This window comes from Arvicanthis niloticus, chromosome 2 (genome assembly GCF_011762505.2).
Source record: "Arvicanthis niloticus isolate mArvNil1 chromosome 2, mArvNil1.pat.X, whole genome shotgun sequence".
NCBI classification, from domain to species: Eukaryota; Metazoa; Chordata; class Mammalia; order Rodentia; family Muridae; genus Arvicanthis; species Arvicanthis niloticus.
In genome coordinates, this window is record NC_047659.1 from 51,731,150 (window position 1) to 51,753,427 (window position 22,278).

The following is a 22,278-nucleotide window of genomic DNA, read 5'->3' on the forward strand; positions in this document are numbered from 1 at the left end:
TGCAGCTTTTGGGTGCTCTGGAGAGAAACAGTTGCTCTTCATTTCTTCCTTGCTATGGGCTATGACACTTCACTGGCTTCTGCAGCATCCTTCCTAATCCTGAAGTCTAGGATGTAGTACCCCACCTCCTCCAGCCTGGCCAGGAGCCTTCTTCAGGTGCCAGCCTTCCATGTTAGCTTCTTTTAGGCATGGAGAAAACGACATTTGTCTTTCCTGCTTCTCAGAGGCTTTAGAGAGCCTGTGGGGCATTCCCTGCCCCTTGGCTTTCACTAACACTGACATCTCTCTGCTCTCCCCTTAACATGTGCTCAGAGACATTTTTAGCCACCATCTACTGCCTCTTCCACTATCATCAATGTATGGAGACTTAAATATGAGCCAACATGAAGAAGACCTGGGCCTGGGACACTGTGAGGAAGGTCTGGGCCTGGGACACTGTGAGGAAGGCCTGGGCCTGGGACACTGTGAGGAAGGCCCACTGTTCAACACACATTGCTCTCTCCTAGTCTGATTGACTCAAGAGTCACATCTTCTAGGGCTTTCTCTGTCCTCTTTCTAATCTCTTGCTTTCTTCATTTTTAGTTATGATTCATTTAGCCTTTAGATGAGAAAATCCTGGCTTTTCCAAATGTCAATTTTTAGTGTTTTGTTGTTATTGTTGTTTATTTGTGTGTTTCTGTGTGTGTGTCTCTGTGTGTGCAGTGCATGTCTACTTCTCTGTATGTGTGTATGTGGAGAGGTGTTGTGCATGCACGTGGCATAGGTTGTACTTTTCATACTTCTTGTTGTTTGAGACAGGATCTCTCACTGCTTGACAAATAAGTTGGCTGGTCAGTGGACACAAGGGATCCACCCGTCTGCGAGGACAAGTATGAGCTATCAGCCCTGGCTTTTTGGTGTGAATTCTGCAGACAAAACCCTGGCTCACATTTGTATATACATTTGTAGATACATATATGTATCTACATATCCTAAACAATCTATGCAAAGTTACAATAGTCATTACAGTTTTAGCCTCAGATTCTTTGGGGGGGGGCACTAACTTTTTACGTTGAATATCTTAAAATACCATTCCCATAGATGTTGAAATAGCTCTTAATTGATAGACAGTTCTTGGTCTTTGAACTCACTGAGCAGACTCAGGAACCATCCACGGGGGAGCTGAGGGGACTTTGCTCTGGTCCTTTGCTTGCTTTCCTGCCTCTTCTGAGGACTGAGCAACATTGTCCTACTACAGTACACACCCATAGGAGAGGAGTCTGACCCGCAGTGGGTAAACACGATCAAACAAGATGACGGGCTGCACTTGGCCTTCTAATTTAGTTGTGTGGTGCCTGGAATCACTGTGCACCCAAGAGCAATCATCTGTTAGCTACACAGAGCTGAACAGCGCTCTGAGGTCCCTACTCCCTTACAGGACTAATTTTCAGAGTGAGGACAAGAAGGAAAATAATCTAAAGGAAGGAACCTCTCATATGAAATGTTCCCTCAGGGGCTAAGGTGTAAACACAGACAATCTGTTTTCAAGTTTAACTGCAGATAAACCCAACTGCCTTCCACTCAGTCTTGGACACACACACACACACACACACACACACACACACACACACACACGTGTGCTTGGGCACACGCGTGGGAAGGGGAATAACTTACTGGTGATTCAATGTCTTCTAGAAGTAAAACGGAACAGCGTTCACATTTCAACAGAGTTTGGGCCCGATGCATGATTTTCTTGACGATCTTTTCCAGGTCAGTCTGTTCTTCAAAGAGGTCATTGACCACCTCCAGCAAGGCCTGGAGACAGAGATGGATGTAGTTAGGAGCTTAAGGCAGAAAGGCATCAGGTTTTCCTCCCTCAAAACTCCATGAAGTATTTTCTCTAATAACAAATATTTCATGTGGCTAATTTTTAAAACATTTATGGTTTTTCTAACATGGCTCTGCAATCTCACTTTATAACATACTCTGAGATTGAAAAATACAACCAGAGAATGCAGTGGCCAGTGTAACAGTAACAGTTTAGTCATTACATGTGGGTACTTTACCCGCTACAGTGGCTTTTCTTCAATATGACTGAGCACAAAAATGACATTTTATAAATAACAAGTACTTGGCTCTCTCCAGAGCATATTTATTTCAGAAAACTCCAAAGCAGGCTTTCTTCACTATTAAGAAAAAATAGCTCTATGGTGCAATTTGATACCCATTTTCACTAATACCTATCTCTTCCAGAGTTCTGAATTCTGAAAGAATCATGCAGGTAAATGTTATTAAGGCTCTGAGACTATATATATATATATATATATATATATATATATATATATATATATTGTGAGTGTGTGTGTGTGTGTGTGTGTATAGATATGTATCCTCACATTAATCATTAACTTCTCTATACAAGTAGAAGAAATATTGCCTCACTCCCAACTGTCCACTAGAACATTAGATACTGTGTATCTCAGGAAAGAAACCCTCATTAAAATCACTGTTAACATGGCAGGTTGAAAAGCACATAAATTAATGGAAAAGATTGAATTACAAAGTTGAACACTGTGTACTCATTTCAAAACTAAGTTTCAGCACCCTCTTATTCTCTCTAACCAAAGGGAGCTTGCAATTTATGCTTTGAAGTAATTATTTGTTTGGAATTTTTAGTGACTTTTGTTTCTTTTGTTTTTCAGAATTTGCAGAACAATTAGTCTATTTATAGGTGGTAGAAATTACGCTTCTTTCAGAGCCGTCAGAGAATCGCAGGGCCACTGAACTGGTTTGTGTTTTATTTAGTAGCGTTAGACAAGCTGTTCATTTGCCTGTGACCTTTCCCAAAAGGACTCCATGACTACACAGGTTTGAATTTATGCATCAGAATGTTGATCAACAGCCCAGGGGCATGGCTGATTTTCAACTGCAGGAATGGCTTGTCCTGAAATTTGATTTGTCCTGAAATAATCTGAAACAAAATTTCTTCTCTGACTCCCTTGAGGAAGAAAAGCATTTGAATGAGTTAAGGGATCTGTTAAATGAATCTAGCTGACGAGGTCAGGGACAAGACGAAAGCTCCTGGGGAGCATTCTCTTTGAAGAAGGACCATGGCTGAGGATAAGGATCACACTGCCCCATGATTTCCAAAGCAAAGAGAAACATGATTGCAAATACTGTGTTAATTGAAGCCAGCCTCTTTGGCATTTGGACAGCAAACTGCTGTGAGACTAAATGCGCTGTCACTTCATGTTCAAAGACAGTAAATGGAAGACAATTCTGACCCAGGGAAGAACACGCATTTGGTTATCCAGTACCAAACAGCCATGAAATGTACATACAAGTAACATTATACAGACTGAGCAGGCTGTGTCTATGTATTTAGAAATGTATGTATGTATGCATGTACATAACAATAATTAATCAATAAATTTGAAAGACAGCAAGAAGGGATACATGGGAGAGTCTGAAGGGAGGAATAAAAGGGAGACGTGATCTAATTGTAATCTGAAAAAATAAAAGAAATAATTTTTCAAAGGGAGACAATTGTCTGAGTAATTACAAGCAAATTCCCTGTTATTAAGAGGGAAACATCATTACCTTAATCACTCAGATTATTTCTTCAGATGGGTCATATTAACAGAACAATTATTTAACTTTTCAATTTGTTATGATTGCGTGGAGAGTCTCTGGCCCTTCTCCACAAGAACATTTCTCTCAAAGGAAAAATTAATGCCCCCAGAGTCTTGCACTGACAAATCATATTACAGCAATTTTATTCTATCTAATTAAAAATTGCTGCTTTGTTAACGAATGGCGAAAGTTTTTACAAATAGCAAAAAGACTAGCTCCGGGAGAGGAGGAGGAGACAGTGTATCTAGGACGATCAAACACTTGAACAGCTGGTGGGGACAGTTCCCAGGGTGATGGGCTCTGCTTCTTACTATCGATTCTGGGTAGAAACAGCTGTGTGCCCCTTCCCTTCTACTCCTGAGCTGACCCTTGGATCCTCCTCCACTCTGCTCTTTCTTCTCCACACAGTCTTCCCAGATTACCTCAGCAAGTCTTCTGGCTTTACACAATCTCCATCCCTAATATTACACTCCCTTAAATGTAGGTCCATATTCCCAGTCTCTGCTGTCCACACACGTGTGCATAAACCCAAAGTCTCCTTTGCTGTCCCCACACCAGCAAGCCCTGAATGCATTGCCACTGATTTGGAGGGAGTTTCTCACTTCTTAAGGCTCTAATACCAGTCACTTTGTCTCTAGACCTCAATGGAGTCTTCTCCCTCTCCTCCTAGCCTTCTGTCACCTGCCCATTATCCCATCCTCCTCAGCCCTTCCCTGCTTCCAAGGAGGCCAGGGTTTTTTCTTTTTAAAGTAAATTGCAATCAGCTCAAAATCTGCTTGTGGCTTTCCATCACCCTTAAAGTCAACAGTTCCCGAGTTGCCCAGAGGCCCTCCTTCCCGGTAGCCCTGGATTCAGCTCCCTATCTTCATTTGCTTGTCTTTCATCCTCTCCTTGGATCCCTGAAGTCTCCCAATCCACCAACAACACAGGGCCTTTGCACCTGCCATGTCCATGGTCTGGACACTCTGCACGGGTCTTCCCATGGCTGGGTCTCTCACTTCATTGTCCTTCTATCGTGTCCCTATAGACACCTTTCCATCAGCTTCAAAAGTAAATGTCTGCTTAATCAACCCCACCATAACCATGTCCATCATCTCCTTCACTTTATCTTTGTTTATAACACGTATCACTGTCTGACACTGGGTGGTGTTTTTTTTTTTTCTTCCTATTATCTATTGTTCCCACTAGAATAGTAAGTTCTGTAAGGACAGACGGTATCTCATGAGAACCACACAATACATATTCAATGAATAAGTAAACTGTGCCATTCACAAGGATAAAAAGACTGTCTTAGTACAAGAAGTTTCTCTTAGGGAATAATGCGGTTGTAGAAGAGGGCCATGGTCAAATATAATAATAATGTGATGAGTATCTCCACTAGAACAAGGAAAGACAGTACGTGGGGAAAGGAAGATGTGCTGGGTCCTGAAGAATATGTGAGGCAGGTTAAGGGAGAAGAGGCCTGGAGACAGAGGAGAACAGGGTAGGGGGAATGGGGAGGGAGTAGAAGTGTGGTAAGGTGAAACAAACAGGCTGTGATCTGGAAGTCATGGAAATATCTCTGGAATAGGAAATGAAAGGAATACACGAGCAAGACACGGTTCTAAAATGAACAGGAGACCCAGTTAGAGGAAGGGCGTGCTATGCCACGCTGAGGAAGATAGCTGTGCGGTCAGCCACGCTAAGGAAGATGGCTGTGTAGTCAGCAATGTTCATCTGCTTACTGTCAAATAGTCACTGTCATAATGCTTTTGTAAATACACTATAATCCATTTCATTGGCTGAGGGATTTAATCCTTTTTTAGCATTTTCTTACTGAGTTTGTTTCTGGGTTACAACAACGATCCTCATCTGTGTCGATGTAGAGTGAACTTCGATCTCTGGTTGATAATTTAACGCTGTATGAGTCTGTGGGTACATTTTACTATGTGATTCTACAATTCCTGAAGGTATATAAGATCATTGCCTCTAATGTCCCTTGACAGCCTACAAAACAGTGCTTCTAGAAAACCTTTCAAACAGAATCTGCAAGGACTGAAATCGTGTTTGTATTAAACCATGCCTCTTGAAGGAACTCAACTAAAATAACCAGCAAATGCTGCTGTTTCAAAGCTATGAACACCAAGGATATATATCCACTGCCAAACAATATAGATGTGGGTTCATTTCTTTTTTAAAAAGAAACCAGTTCTATTTCCCAGAAACAACAATAAAAATTTGTATTTTCTTGTAACCATAACTCATGTATTGTTTAAAAGGATCTTCAGTCCTGTTTGTTGCAGGATTGAACAAACAAGAATGATCTTCAGACTAGACAATGATTATCCGCTACTTTTAAAAGATGGAGTGACTCACAGAAGCCAGGAAGACCGAGCTTGAAGCTACTCACCCTGCTTCTTTCATATTCTTTCCTCGAGGCAGCGAAGAGCTGAGCGTTAGATATGGCGATCCCACAGAACGGAAGATACATCTGCATAACCTGGGGCACAGAAAGCATTCAGAGCATTAGAGCATCCAGGACCCTTAACCAAAGCCCACATTTTCTGCCTTTGGGGCTCTTTCCTTTCAATCAAATGAGCCAGATGTTGAGCTGTTAACACTCTCAGCTTTAGGGGCACATTTTTCAGAGTTAACATTAAGATGATGTAAATCCATCTTTAACTGGAAAATTCACATTTTTGAAAAAAAAAAAAAAAAACAGGAGTGGAACCAAAGATTCAAAGAGCTATATATAATATAGAAACTATACTTGTCATGTCTTGTAGTTCAACTCTGGAAAACAAACGACAACAAAGAGAACTGGAATGTCCCTGGAATTTAAGGCACGTATTCACATTCATACTTAGAGGTGGGCGGGACATGAGTGAAATCCTGTGTACATGCACGTCTATAAAAGCGATCGCAGCATGGCCTGCCAGCTGCCAGACTTAAGCGTGCCTATTAGAATCGGCCTAGTAGGAACTCAGGCTCAAGACCTAGTGGATCCATTTGGTTCCAGTAGTCATGATTAGGCGAGAACTACAAACTGGGATGGCTCCACAGCAACTTGAGGAAAGGCTCAGAGCCCTTGAGAGAAAATGCCTCCTATGGGGAAAAAAAAAAATAACCAGCTGTGCTGGGCCTGACCCTGAGAAACTCTCAACAGGAAGTCAAAATCCGAGGCTCAGGCCTATCTTAGAACATCAGATTTCCAGCAGATGGGATATCCCAGTAAAAACTGAACGGACTAGTTCCCTGAACCTTTTGCCGCATAAGAGGAATTAAGAGACATTTATCTGGGACTGGGTTTCTCTAAAACCCAGTGGAAATGGTATGGTCTTTTTTCTGCCCTCACAAAGGCACAAAGACACACAGAGCAGTCCTGGAAGTGGCCAGCAGGGGCAGTGTATTGCTCGCCTGTGCAGATCACCGGGAACACCTGTGCGACACCTCTGGGACACCCAGAATAGGGTTGCCTGGAATAAAGGGTGACTTGGGGAAAATAAAATCTGAAGCACAATTTGTATTCCCTATCATCTAATACCTAACTTTGTCCACGTAGCCACACTCTGACCTAGGGGTCCCTAAAGGAATTTCAGAGCTCTTAAAGCTATGACATCATTCTTAGAGAAGAGAGAAAGGCAACCGGAGAGATAACAAGAAGAAAAAACGCTTATTTTGCAGATCTTTCAGGATGCCATCAGTGAATCTTCAAGTTGCCATCCCAAAACAAACACCGCTTCTGTTTCTCCTCTTTTCCCGTTTCTTGCCTGCCCCCCTCCCCTTTTCATGCTTTAATGCATTTGCCTGTAGGCCAGTAGGGACTGGGTCACAGAAAGCTGCAGGTATCCCTCCAGAACATGCCTGCTTTGGGCCAGAATGTGACCCCTTTCAATATCAACAATATACTGAGCAGGTTTTTGTGCAGTTTCCTGGTGGGAGTGGGGTGTTTTGTTAGTTTGTACTTTTTTTTTTTCTGCAGTGGAGATGGTGGCTATTACATGAATAAAAGAGAGTTGAATCCGAGTCATTTGTCAGTTCACTATGTCAGAAGCATAGGTGAGCACAATTGTGTCTTTCATCATGTCATAATTTACTGAATAACAATAAATCCACAAAGTAAGTGGTTACAATGACTGTGCTTGCCAGATAATCCAACTTCCCTTGATAACCCTGAATAGAGCAAACATGGGTTCTTTTATCCCAATCTTAATTACTAATATGCCATATATCACACAGTATGAATTACATTGTGTGTGTGTGTGTGTGTGTGTGTGTGTGTGTGTGTGTGTGTGTATTACAGAATGACTGCAAAAGATTAAAACCGAAAGGGTTTTGAGGAGTTTCAAAGAGGCCTAAGAGGCCAAAGCTGGGAAACTGATAAGAATCTTTGTATTGATAACAAACAAAATTGAGCCACAGAAGAAGCCAGAAGCTTCCATAGCTGCTGGTGGTAGAGTCACAATTAGCTGTTGGGCTGCAGGGATTACAGGAAGTGAAGGGCAGGACCAGGTCTGGTAGACTGATGGGCGGTGAGTCTGTCTAGGTGGAGGGACAAGAGACAGCAGTTTGAAGAGGCCTCATCAACACTGACTAGGCTAAGGTGAAGCTCCTGAGACACTTGGGTGTTCTCTTGCCATCCCTTGATGTACACACTGTGCTTTTCTGACAGGTTGGTGGGCACTCACCACTTGCAGAGATGGGGTCTGCCTCATGGGGCTGTAGGGATGACACTTTTCACTCGGCCTGCTATGTCTGTTAAGTTCCTCGGCTTGATTCTCCTGATACAATTTTAATGCAACATGTGCTCCCAGGTTCTCCATTCACCAGAATAAATTTATAAGGTGGCTCCCTTTTTACTCCAAGAATAAGTCATTTGTCAGTCTCTGATTCATGGTATCAGACGGACAGTTCCATTCACAGCTCCATCCAACTGAAGGATCATCCTCCATCTTCAATCAGAGACGAACTGTAAAATGGCGTCTCTCGGGGCAAGGTACTGTTTTATGTAGTAAAGACAAACTGAAAAGCCAGCCTTACATAATATGGAGTAACTCAGAAGGCACAACCTGACCTTAAAAACTCCTTATTTTACTCTCCATCACTTATCATGTTTGCCTCTGAGTATGGTTTGTAAGCCCAGCAAGAAGGAAAAAAATGTAGTCCAATGAACATGTCAACTGCTCTTTAAAGCCTTGCTCCACTTGCCTTATGACACCAACACTGAGTTCTTTCTACCAGGCTTTATGTGTAATTTTTTAAAATCTGAAATTTTAAGTACTTTTAGATTTATTTTCTGAGTATGAGTGTTTGCCCACATGTATGTTTCTATGCCAAGTATATGCCCAGGGAGGTCAGAAGAGGGCGTCAGAGCTTCTGAAACTAGAGTTGCAGGTGGTTGTGAGTTGTATGGGCGTTGGGAACTGGACTGAGGTCCCCCAGAAGAGCGACCAGTGTTCTGAACTGCTGAGCCCTCTCTCCAGCTCTTAGGGGAATCTGAATCTTTTTGGTTTGTTTGTTTGTTTGTTTGTTTGTTTGTTTTTTCGAGACAGGGTTTCTCTGTGTAGTCCTGGCTGTCCTGGAACTCACTCTGTAGACCAGGCTGGCCTCGAACTCAGAAATCCGCCTGCCTCTGCCTCCCAAGTGCTGGGATTAAAGGCGTGTGCCACCACTGCCCTGCGAGAATCTGAATCTTAAGCCACAACATTTTGTCCTTTTCATGGGTTTCTATATGAAATTTAACAATAAACTTAAACACTCTGACTCTACTTCCTTACCTGTACAAGACCACGTTTATAGTAGGTTTTAGTTCTAATGCTTTGTGGCTGAAATAACTGGAAATACCAATCAAATGTAATGTTATATTTGCTAAAAGTTACGGAGAATTTAATGCCTGCACCTTATTCAATAAAAACGTATCACTTATAGCAGGCAGGCATTGACATAGACAAAGCCCCTCCATTGATGCAGCAGGCAGGATTCTGGGTGTCAGGCATGATGCTCAGACTTCTCTAAGAATTATATCTCTCCAATCCTCACAGATATACGTTCTACCAGTGGCTGCACTTTTGTAAGATGAGAAATGAGGTTTGTACGAATATCAAAAGCTCTTGGGAGATAATTCTTCATGGCTCTCCCCTCCTCCCCACACCACCCTGTCTCTCATCAGCACATTTTACAGAGGCACTGCGCTGTCAAGGATGTTTGCACAATGAATGCCCTTCGCAGGTGCAGACACCATCTCCTTGCTAGTAAAAGGCAGATTTCCTATCCAATATAATAAAAATGATTTCTCTCACTGGACAGGGGTAGATTCCGTTGCCTTGAGTTTGAGGGTGCTCCTGCAAGGACACGTGCTCCACATGCTGTTATAAGTTTAAGAGGCCTGCACAAACGCTGATGCTCTGGTTAGTTTTCTTCCTTTTAGTAATAAACTAGTCTCTGTCACTGATCCAGGAACCTTGTATCTTTTGCCAGCATTCTGGAGATTGTGGCTCTGATATGTTCGAGATGGAGGTGTGTTACCTTGCAGGTGAAGTAGAACCCGACTTTTTAGTGATCAACAAGGTCACCTAGATGGAAGGTGGGGGAGGGGGCTAAATTTCTTATTTAATTCAGTCATCCTGAAGCTGGAAACCTAGTGTTTTCACTTCTTACAGAGACTTACCTACCTCTCAGAGAAATATATATATCTCATATCGTTACTGTGATGGTCTCGTTAACTGCCACATAAGAGAAGAGGGTTAGATGTTTGACTGGCTGTGAGAGACTGCGGAAGTTCTGGTTCTAGAGAAGAAGTCTTTCTAGTGATAACCTGCCCTCAGATGAGATGCTGAGCTGATGGACCAAAACCAGTCCTAACCAAGGAATAGACACTGAGAGATGCTGTAAGAGGATTACAGAGGTCAGAGTGGAACCTTTATGAAGAAAAATAATCTAACTTTACACACGATTACCAGCAGGCCCAGACCTCACCCTCTGATGCAGATGTAAGGTTCAGATCACGCTTCTATGGATAGAAGAGGAACTGAAAAAGCCATTGATGACCTGCTAAATGAGAGGCTATGTTACAGGAACACAGTTGTAAGTACAGGGACTGTCAAAGCAGAGCCCATGGGTCAGGATCCTGTGCTGTAGAAAGTGAGTCAGGCACTGAGAACGAGGCTGTGGTGTGCTCTCCCAGTGATGGAGAGCTTGAGAACAGCCAAGGTCTCATTGCTAATTAATGGTAAATCTCTTTATTTACTTTTGTTTCTGAAAAATAAAAAAAGCAACTGAAAAACTTGAATTTTAAAATAGCTGTGTGTTTACTATAAGGTCTTTGTTGTTGTTTTGTTTGTTTGTTTGGAAGTTTTTTGTGGATTGTGTACTGTACTTTTCACCTCCCCGACCCCCCCCCCAAAAAAAAGCCACTTAAGCCCAGGCTGGCCTCGAATTCCTGATCCTCCTGCTCTGCACAACAGTGGAGAGAGGGAACTTGTAGAGCCCACCTCAAGTAGAAAGACAGGGCATCAAGAGGAGGGGTGAGGTTGCCATTCTATAGTCAAAAACTCTGACCCAAAATTGTTCCTGTCTGAAAGAACTGCTGGGACAAAAAGGGAGAAGAGCCTGAGGGAAAGGAGGTCCAGTGACAGCCCCAAAGTGGGATCCAGCTCAAGGGGAGGCCCCAAGGCCTGACTCTATTATTGATGCTATGGTGTGCTTACAAACAGTGACCTATCATGACTGCCCTCTGAAAGACCCAACAAGCAGCAGAAAGAGTCAGATGCAGATATTTACACCCAACCAATGGACAGAAACTGCTGACCCCTGTGATTGAATTGGGAAAAGCTGTAAGAAGCTGAGGAGGAGGGCAACCCTGTAGGAGGACCAGCAGTCTCAACTAACCTGGACTCCCGAGATCTCTCAGACACTGAGCCACCAACTAGGCAGCATACACCAGCTGATATGAGGCCTCCAACATATACACAGCAAAGGACTGCTGTGTCTGGACTCAGTCAGAGAAGAGGCACCTAACCCCAAGAGACTGGAGGCCTCAGGAAGTGGGGAGGTCTGGTGGAATGGGGTGTGGTGAATGGGCATGCTTGTGGAGACAGGGAGGGGGGAGGTATAGGATGTGGAACAGTCAGAGGGTGGACTGGGAGGGGGATGAAGTCTGGACTGTAAAAATGTTTAAAGAAAAACAAACAAACAAAAAACACTTAAATCACGTTGACAGGATTAGTTCTTTTAGTTCTTCAGTTCATGCCACTGTGTCTTAAAAAGTCTCTTTCAATTTAGTCTTTACAAATAAATGATATTGTCACCAGCTCAGGAAAAGCCACTCTACAATTCTCCATCTGAAACATCTAACAAACGTCACATAACTAACGCCTCCATATCTCAGTGAAGCTCAAATTCGGCAGAGGTCAAAGATAACAACCTGCTAATAGAAACCAATTATGAAGCATTTAACACAATATTTTGAATGTCCAAAGAGCCCAGGCTGTCTGCCGTCTTTTGGGGACTCTGATTTGTCAAGTTAGTGCTTCCACTGAAGCATCCGAACAAAATCAAGCGGCAAAACCAGCATCCTTACTCTCTGTACTTGGGAGCTCCTGATCAGCCTAGCTTAGCAAGAACTGCCTGGCTGGCTTCTCAGACACTGTGCTCATGATGCTGCATGATCCGTCAGTCACACTGCCCCTCCCTTCCAGCTTTAACTATATTCCTGAAATGATTACTAACCAGCTCAGCCGCCTGCAATACTGGAGCTAGTCAGGTATCAGCAAATGTGAAAGGCGTTGAAGATGGACCCTCCTTCATAACCAGTAGCTTTTAAAACCTGGAATTGAATGAAACTGCAGGACTTAGTTACTGGTCCAAGAGTAGGGTCTGGAGACATGCTATTCTAGACTACCAGAAAGCTGAGAAGACTTTAAAAGGCTTTCTAATGAAGAACAAAGCTGCACTGCTCTCTAAATGGGCCTGTCAATCACCTGCACAGAAAACTATCCCATAGGAAGAGGTCCATTCTAGACTCCTTAGGAAATAGTGTGTAAGCCTATGTAAGTATGTGGGTTTGCCCCGTGATTTCTATGCCATTGTCCACTCGCTCCCTTGAAAATGTTTCCTCCACAATGGTCCCCTTGGCCATTGCTCACTCACCCCGGGAGAGCATCCCCACTTTACGTTGTTATATTTCCTGTCTTCAACTCTATACACTCTATGTGTTCGAATTCTTTCAACAGAGATCACAGAGTCCAAGTGGCAGGAACAATAAGAGATAAAATGTAAGTCCCAATCTGGAGTTAAAGACCTTCTAAGATTTGACCCCTTAGCTGTATCTTCTGCAATCTAAGATTCAGCAAAACTGGATGACCTCCATCTTGGCTCACTCTCCACATTACCTACAAAGAACCTAATTCCACTGTGTTCCCTACCATCTGCATGGCCTAAGATTCTTCCCCTCCAGCCTCCCTTATCTATTTGTGTTTATCCAAATGTTAATGATTTTTTTAAAGAAAAAAATGGAGACTCGGGTTGTTATTGGTTTTGGACAGACATGTTTAACATAACACCCCTGTAATGTCAGCACGTGGGAGACAGAGACAGGATTGTGAGTTCAAGGCCCGGCTGTCTGAGAACCTATCTCAGAAAAAAAAAAAAAAAAGCAATAACAATACATAGCTCTAAAGAAAATATCATACTGATTTTTTAAGGTTTCCTGTACATTTGTATTTCTTTGCATAAGAAATGCATTTAAATATCTCAGACCCATCTATGCACCATCTATTACTACAAATCTCAATTTAAATATTATTTGAAAATCAAACCTTACAAAAATAATTACTTCCTTTTAAGTCGAGTAGAAAAATGTTATGTAGTAAGCAACCCTGGAAGATAAAAATGCCATTTTGTAAATTAAGGAGAAGAATTATTTACTATGAAATAAAATTAACAGAAGGAAGCAGCTACTGCCCATTAAAAGGCACTGGAACTCCCTACCTGTAGTCTGTAAGTGAGGTTGCCATTGTGTTATACCAAGCCACAAACACTCATTCAGACACCATCAGGACGGCACTGCTTTTATTTTTCTTTTCTGACAACTCTACATTCATCAACTAGCTACTTGGTATTTACAAAGAAAGGCTCTCAAGACCAGTTACTAAACGTCTCTCTCTCTCTCTCTCTCTCTCTCTCTCTCTCTCTCTCTCTCTCTCTCTCTCTCTCTCTCTCTCTCTCTCACACACACACACACACACAAACACACACACATACACACACACCCCTTTTTGTAAATTACTAAGCTAATTGTTCTTGATTTTACTATCCCATTCTGCTTGTTTCCCCCTTTCCACACCGTGTTCCTGATATTCTTAGTTAAATTAGAAACTTTATGTTCAACTTGACCAAATCTAGTTCATTTTTGGTCTTCTTCCAAGAAAACAGAAACCTTGAAAGGTTGTAACTTCCACTGGATGCTACTTTTCTTACTTTTATCTTGTTTTGCATATCTCATCATCATCATCAATCATCAGGTTTGTTTAGAGTTGCCTACAGTCATGTCAATTTTTTCTCTCTAGAGTGAACTTTGTCCTTCTTTCTGATTTCCTTCCCATCTTTTTTCAATGTTTGTTGCATGTGTTTGTGTATGTAGCCTCTGTGTATATATGAATGTTTACATGTGTGGGAACCTGAGTTCAATGTCTAGAGTCTTGCTCAGTTGCTTTTCTCCATTGTCATTGAAGGGGTCTCTCAACTGAACCCAGAGCTCACTGGGTCTAGGCAGCCAGCCTGTGTCAGGATCTCCTGTCTGTCTCTGCAGTCTGGGATTACTGGGAGGCTACCATACCTTTCTCACTTTTGGATTCCAGGGATCCAAACTCTAGTTTTCATGTGTGTGGCAAATGTTTTATCCACTGAGCTATCTCCTCAGCCCCACTGCCTTTCTTTTTTCTTTCTTTCTTTCTTTCTTGAAGAAAATCTATAAGAATGACATTTAGTATTGGTGGTGATCATTTTGATTTTTTTTTTAGTTGTGTATATAATTATAGGTTTATAATTATTTTCTCCTAATATTTAAAAGGTATTTTATTTTACCTTATCAAGTCTACTTGATACTAACAACAAAAATTAGCAGCCATCAAACTAATTCTTTGAAGATAATTTGCCTTTGTCTATAGTTTCTTTTACACAATTATATAGTTGGTAGCCATTTGTACTTTCTGAAACTAAAAGGCTTAATTGAATCTTATATTACCACTCATTGATAAAATATAGTTCTTAACTTGGAATAATTTTCAACTTCATAGTGATGCAAATGCAATACATAATAGGGCCTAGCAAGATGGTTCAGTGGGTACAAGCACGTACTTTCAAAGCCTGATCACCTGAGTTCAACCCCTGGACCCATGTAAAGATGAAAAGTAGGAACTGACTTCACAAAGTTGTCCTTTGGCCACACGCACACACACACACACACACACACACACACACACTGTGCTGTATGTGTCCCTGCACACATATCACACACGGATGCCCCTACCCATCCATATCACACACAGGGAGACATATACATAATAATAAATAAAAAGTAAAGTATGAGCATTAAGTAGAACGAATTTGACTGTTGAGTTTCTCCAAAGATAGGTATATCTTACACATGCTCTCTGTGATAGAACAGTTAGCCCCAGGAACAAAAGGGTTAACACCAATTTCTATAATACACTGTGCTGCTTAGATGATGTCTTGGAAGCCAGGCCTACTAAATGAATTTGTGAGTTAGGATATTTTCAACTTATAATAACTATCAAGACATCACCAAAATATCCACTGGGGAACATCTGTGCACTGGCCAATAACTACTATGGGTACAGACAATGTTATACTTTTGTGACTTGCTGAAGTCTGCTCAAGGTTCTTTATTAGTACTGGGAATGTTCTACACTGTGTCAGCCATTGGTGTGACAACCCAGCACTTCAGGCTGGATTTGACTGCACTGTGGATACCCAGTACGAGCTTGACTCAGGATTTCTGTTTCTGCCTGCATTTGGTTTTTGAGACAGAGATGCATAGCTCATACTACCCTGGACCTCCCTATATAGTGGAGGATACCCTTGAACTCATGTTTCTCTTGTCTCCACCCCCTGGATGCTGGGATTACATGCAAGTTAATTGATCTCTACAACCTTCTATTTGGCCTGGTTTTATGTGATATTGGGATCTAATCCTGGGCCTTCTGTGTGGTAATTAAACTCTCTACTAGCATCTATGTTCCCAGCCTGACTTGGAGTTTTTAAATAAATGTGCAGGAGAGGTATGAAAGATAGAGGTTTTGAAAAGAGGGAATAAGAAAAACACTGAAACGGTGCAGTAACAACAAAAAAAAAAAAAAAAACCAATCTTTTCAATCCCAAAGCATGACAAAAGAAACAAACAAAAATCCCACACCAAACAATCGTGCTGTACTCTAATCTGCCCTTCTTGAAGCCCCTTCTTTTTCTTATTTTTATAAATATAAAAAAATTCTCGGTGTGGCCTTCACCATACAGTTTCTGAATGCTGAAAGGTCCAAAGAGCTTTAATGATGGAGAAGCTAATGAGTCTGTACACCCTTGTGTGGCACTTTTCTGCTTGAAAGCACTTTGTGGACGCTGGCTAATTAATCTTTACAACATCCCACTCCAAAAGGGAGCTAAACTGAAAGTCATTAAACACTGTAAAAAGTCACATCAGCCTTGGAAAGTCATGAAAATATCATTAATAAGCATGAAATCTGAGCACAGAGCCTTTCATCAGTAGCAAAGAAAGACAGGAGGCAGCTGGCCCTTTTAGACTCACAAAACACAGAGAAGGTCTATTAAGGCCCCATGGTTTGGTCGAGTCCAACTATGCCTCATTAAAGAGTGGTGGAGGTCTACTTTGGGGATTTCCAGGGGTTCTAGGGCCAGCACCTTTATGGACCTCATTCTTGCAGGGTCAAGCAGCTTGGAAACTGCATCACTAATGCTAAAAATTATACTCAGGGTTCTTCCTGCCCCCAGCAGACCCTGGGAGGCAAAGCTTCACTGAGTCCCAGCCCATCATTAGGAAGTGGGTACGTTTTAAAAGAGCTATCATTCAAATACTAAATAAACTCTTTAAGTACAGTATGCTTACAAATATAGCACTTCGAAAATGAAAGTAGTTAACATCACTTTCATAAAGTAGAACATGGTCATAGTCTTTTTAAAGAATGGAACGCTGAATGGCTGGAGAGATGGCTCAGTGGTTAAGAGTACTGACTGCTCTTCCAGAGGACCTAGGATCAATTCCCAGTACCTACATCCCAGTTCACAACTATCTGTAAGTCCAATCCCAGAGGATCTGACACCTTCATCAGGTCTCTTCAGCTACTACATGCATGTGCTACATAGATGTCCGTGCAGGCAAAACACCTATACATATACAATTAAATGAAAAAAAAAGAATGAAATGTAGAAAGTTAATGAATGAAGAAATAAGTTTAGAGATTGCTAAAGAAAGATAACAGTATGGATGTTTTCATTTCCGGTCCTGCTGCATCTGTGTAGCTCAGCTTCATAAATGAACTTCAAATGCACAGCATCTTATTTGGGTAGTTTTATAAACATAAGTAGAATCATACCAGAAGTGACTCCTTACAACATCCTGTTAATCTTAGAAATTTTCACATCCCTTCCACAAAACTCGCTTCCTTCATCTCGGTCTCTAGAGTATCTTAGATGGAGAGACTTTGATTTTCCAAAAATTTCTAACACAAACCAGCTATTGTGCACTTTCTAACAAATATAGCTTTGAGCATGTATACAGCTGTTCTATTAGGCATAGTCCCACAGTAAGAATTTAAGGATAAAGAAATGTGTGCATATTAAAAGATTTTAATTCTTATTCTTATTTTATGTATGTGAGTATTCTGTCTACATGTACAGCTGTGTACCACAAGCATGCCTGGTGTCTGCAGAGGCCAGAAGAGGACAACAGATTCCCTGGAACTGGAGTTACAGATGGTGATTTGCCATGTGGGTGCTGGGAATCAGACTCAGGTCCTCTACAAGAGCAGCTAGTGCTCTTAACTACTGAGCCATCTCTCTCTAGCCCCTGTCTAAAAACTTCTTAATAGCTGGAGCTATTATTATGGAGAAAAAGAATCTGTCAATCTGCACACTCACTAACAGCAATAGGTGTTCTCATTTACACTTCCTCACACACAACAGTGTACTTCATTTTATACAACAGCCCCTAGGACAGCTATAATAAACACTTGTGTTGCCTTAATGTACATTCATTTGATCACTTCTGACATCCCCATGTTGCATCATTTGTTGCGTATCTAGTTTTCAATCTGATATCATCATCTCTTCCATTTATTTTTTTTTTTTTTACCATCTCTTCATCACTTGCTAATACTTAGCAAGCACTCACTGGTCTCTCCGACGAGAAACTACTTTCCACGTTTAGAAACACGAGAGCTTACTTGATAGTTAGCAGTTGTCATAGGTCTAATACAGCCTTAATGGTCCAAAGACTACAAGTGCTTCGTCTAAAATGAATAAATGTTACGGTTTGGTGATCTTGGCCTCCTCCCTCTGTCCAAAGTATCAAGACAGGCTACCTTGCAGCTCTGCCAAGGTTATTTTTATAGGCCGCTTGACGTACATATTTCATCCATCTATCTTTATAAGTTACGGCTCTTGTAAGAAATTGCCTTGAGGTACAGTTGTAGCTATGAAGGTGATGACTGCCACCCTCCACATACCAAGCTCAGGGAAAACTGCAGAAAGCTGCACTAGAGAGTAACCTAGAGCTTCCCTGCTTGAGGCCAGAAAAGGTCTGATTATGTCGTAATCTACGTATAGACATTTCTCTTAGTCTATTCTCTGATAAGCAGTACCTGCTTTCTTCACATTTGTAACACTTCAACACCATTTCTTCCTATTAGGATCAGAACTTTTTATAGTTCTTACTCCTAAAGTAACAGATACTTCCTATCAATTGAATCACACGTTCCGTGGCCTCTTATATCTGGCTGCTGTCATTTTACATACTGTCTCAAGGTTCCTCCGTGTGGATGATAAAGTGTTTCAGTTCATCATTGTTTTTTGTTAAAACAAACATGTCCATTATAGTATCATACCGAATAGTTATTGCCTAAATACACCCCATGCTTCACCCCAGTTGGGTCTTCTTCCCAAACCCTTGACATTTGTTTTATTTTTTTATAGACTCATTGTTTTGCCTTTCGCAGAATGTCTCGGAGTTGGCATCACTGCATGTATATACTTTTTAGATGTGTTCTTCCACTTAGGAATAGCCACTTGCAGTGGCTCTTTGCTTTCTCTTGGCTTGATAATCTCATTTCTTTTTTTAATCAATGATTAGTATTCTATTCCATTACCCAATTGTAATAAAGCTTATTTATACATTCACCTATTTAAAAAGTATCCCCAAGTCTTGACAATCATGAGGACAGCTTTTATAAACATCTGCTTACCAGTTTTGGTACAGATGTATGTTTTCAGATCGTCTGGATAAACAGGAGTGTGACTGCTGGGTTATATTGTAAATGTATATGTAGTTTATACATTTGGCCATTTATCCAAGTGGCCATGCCATTGACCTGGTCATCAGTGGTAAATGGGAATTCTGGGTGTTTTAAAAACTTGCTGATATTTGATGTTGTAGATATTTTGTCTAGGCTGGAGGGAACAACATGCCTTGCCTGTAAAGGTAAGCGTCTCACTTGAGTTTCAGAATCCCCATCCTTTATGATGCATCTGAGTGTCCTCTCTTCCATCATTGTCTCTCTCTTCTCCATCCTCCTCTTCCTAGTCAAAGGAGAATGTTGTTCTTCACGTGATGTTGTTACTCCCATCTGCCCTATGTGATCCTCATGGCTGTACTGGTTAGTTTTTGTCAGCTCAACACAAAATAGAGTCACCTTTAAAGAGGGAACTATAATTAAGGAATTGCTTCTATCAGCTTGGCGTCTGCACGTGTCTGTGGGGCATCTTATTGATTACTAATTGACAAAGAAAGGCCCAGCCCAATGTGGTCTATTCTTCTTGGCTGTCTTCACTAGTTATCTTTGTGATGATTCTCATAGTTGTCTCTCTGGGGCCAAGCATTTATCCCTGTATGTTGCCAGCTGTCTGTAGGCATTCAACTTAAATGTTCTTAATATATTTCAAATGTAACATTCTAGAAGCAAGCTTATCATTAATGATTGTACTCCCAAAGTCAGGTAAATTTCCTCAAAATGTCCTCTCTGTGCCAAAGGAACCACTAATCTGAAATCACCCACTTGTAAACCCTGCTATCCATCTACAGGCAGAAGGAGGTCATAGCAACTGAGCATCTTTTGAAACCTCCATCTCTCTTCTCTGGACATCAGTATCAACCCCATTGCATCCAGTAACAATCTGTACCATCCTCCCCATTAACACAACCCACTAATCCTTACTTCCCATCCAGAAAGATCTATACTTAAAGACACTGTCTGTCTGTCCTAATGGACTCTGTTAAATATTTTATATAAGAAATATTATACATGTCTTCCATACAGTACAAACTAGAGTTCTCGCTACTTTTATGTGAACATTTTTATACCGTCTTCAACATTAAAAAAAATCTCATTAGGCACACAAGAGAAAGTATCTCTAATCTAATACTTAAGACTGCAGCTTACTGCTTTTTTGATGATTATAGACAATAGATCATAATCTTAGAAAATAGTTAGGAAAATTATAGTTTCTATTCAGAGAACACAAAGGAATTATTTTATCACTATATCTTTTCTCATTTTCCAAAAATAACTAAGCATCAAAATAGAACAGAAATAACATGCATAATAAATTATATTATTTTAAAATTTCCAGCAATATTCTCCAGTGGGGTTTGAAACCAAGAAGACTATGAAAACTATGCTTAGGTCATTAATATTTAATTAATGAAACAATGCCCTACAATTAATATTATAAATGGAAAGAGCTTTTCCAAACGTATAGCTTTGTTTATCCAACTAAAACACAAAGACTCTAGGTAGCAAACTCAAGATCTTAAGAATTGATAAAATTGGAAATAAAAGACAAAACATCCTTCCCCAAATCATTGGCAGTGTTTATAATGGTTGTCATTATTCTAACTAGGCAAAGAAATCTCTAAAATCAGAATGGCCAAAGACAAAACCAGACAGTTTATAAAAAGACAAGAACCACAAATCACTTCTTTAAAGTAGAGAATGTCTACTACACTAGTTATCAAGAAATATACAAATTATCATGATAAATCATTAAAGTCTACTATACTGTAACCATGGCAATTAAGATCATAAGTAACATGTGTTGATAATAATATGGAGATAGCTATCCTCATATATCTCTTGAGGGGGAGTCACTGGTACAGCACTTCTGAAAAACAGCTCTGCAATATGAATTAAGTACCTCTTTAGAAGTTCAGGCTCTTAGACTTGAAGATTCTAAGTGTGGAAATTTAACTTTAGAAAATCCTCAGTTTTATTTTCTTTCATCTTAACCACATTGGGAAAGGTCTAATTTTAAAAAGCTTGAGTCTTACACTTCTGGCCAGGTGGTTTCTCTAAGGGGAAAAACTTTTTCATAAAACTTATAAAAGTATGAAGGCTAATAGTTATCTAGAATAAGGAAAGAAGTAATTATATATTTCTAATTTTTTTTAAAAAAACCTCTGATATCTTACAAAAATCTATTTGTATTAATTTTCCTAAATCTTTTTTAAAGATTTATTTTTATTTATGTATGTGAATGTGTATGGCTGCATAGGTTTACATACACTATGTGTGCAGGAGTCCACATGGGTTAGGAGAAGGTACTGGAATTACAGATGATTGTAAGCTACTGTGTGGGTGTTGGGAACTTACCTCTTCCTTTACAAGAGCAGTAATTGCACACACCCACTGAGCAATCTTTCCAGCCCCTACTTTTTCTAAATACTTTGCAGCAGGTTTGTTTTACTTTTTTCACGTGCCTATAATTTTTTTTATTATTTTCCTACAGATATGCAAAAATGCAACTCTGAGGCTAGAAAGAGAGCTCGGTGGATAAGAGTGTTTGTTGCTCTCTCATAGGGCCTGAGTTCAGTCCCCAGCACTTATGTGCAGAGATAGCAATAATAACTTACTCATCTGTGTTCTTCTGCCTGTTGGCCCAAGAAAGGCATCCCAATATGTTTCAACACTATGTTTTCAAGAGTCTATATACAAAATGAATGTGGCCCCAAATGATTTTGATCTAAGCAGAGAAAGAAAATTTATTTACTCCCTGTAGGCTTAGGTTTTTCAACACCTATTTTAATTCTTTAATGCTTCGACCTTTCTTCTAGCCCATCACCCACCAGAGGTAGGGAGAAAGAAAGGTTAATAGGAAATGGGAGTTGTGGACCTGTTCAGAAATAGTTCTTTGGGCAATTCCAATCTTCACTGTCAGTAGCCCAGTCCACTAGCAAAAGACCAAACACAAATCAGTAGCAGCAGTTTGATTGAGAAGAAACTACGAGGAAGCATCATCAGAGAAGTTCGGCATCAGCGAAGCCCAGAGTTGCAAGGCAAACCAATGCAAGAGCATTGTTCATTGTCTGTTGGGTTATATTTGCACTCTTTCCAAACATCATGTGTACTCTCAAACATCTGCTTCAGCAGAACATCACATGCC

At 40.7% G+C, this 22,278-nt stretch overlaps 1 protein-coding gene across 1 annotated transcript in view; it reads right to left on the minus strand.

The window, feature by feature from the left end:
- Positions 1 to 22,278, minus strand: part of Pde11a (phosphodiesterase 11A) — a 353,700-nt gene that overhangs the window by 223,999 nt on the left and 107,423 nt on the right. The window contains exons 3-4 of the mRNA XM_034496108.2: positions 6,002 to 6,091; positions 1,654 to 1,794 (exon numbers count right to left, since the gene is read on the minus strand). Of these exons, the coding sequence (XP_034351999.1) occupies positions 1,654 to 1,794; positions 6,002 to 6,091 (231 nt within the window). The remainder of the gene's footprint in view (positions 1 to 1,653; positions 1,795 to 6,001; positions 6,092 to 22,278) is intronic.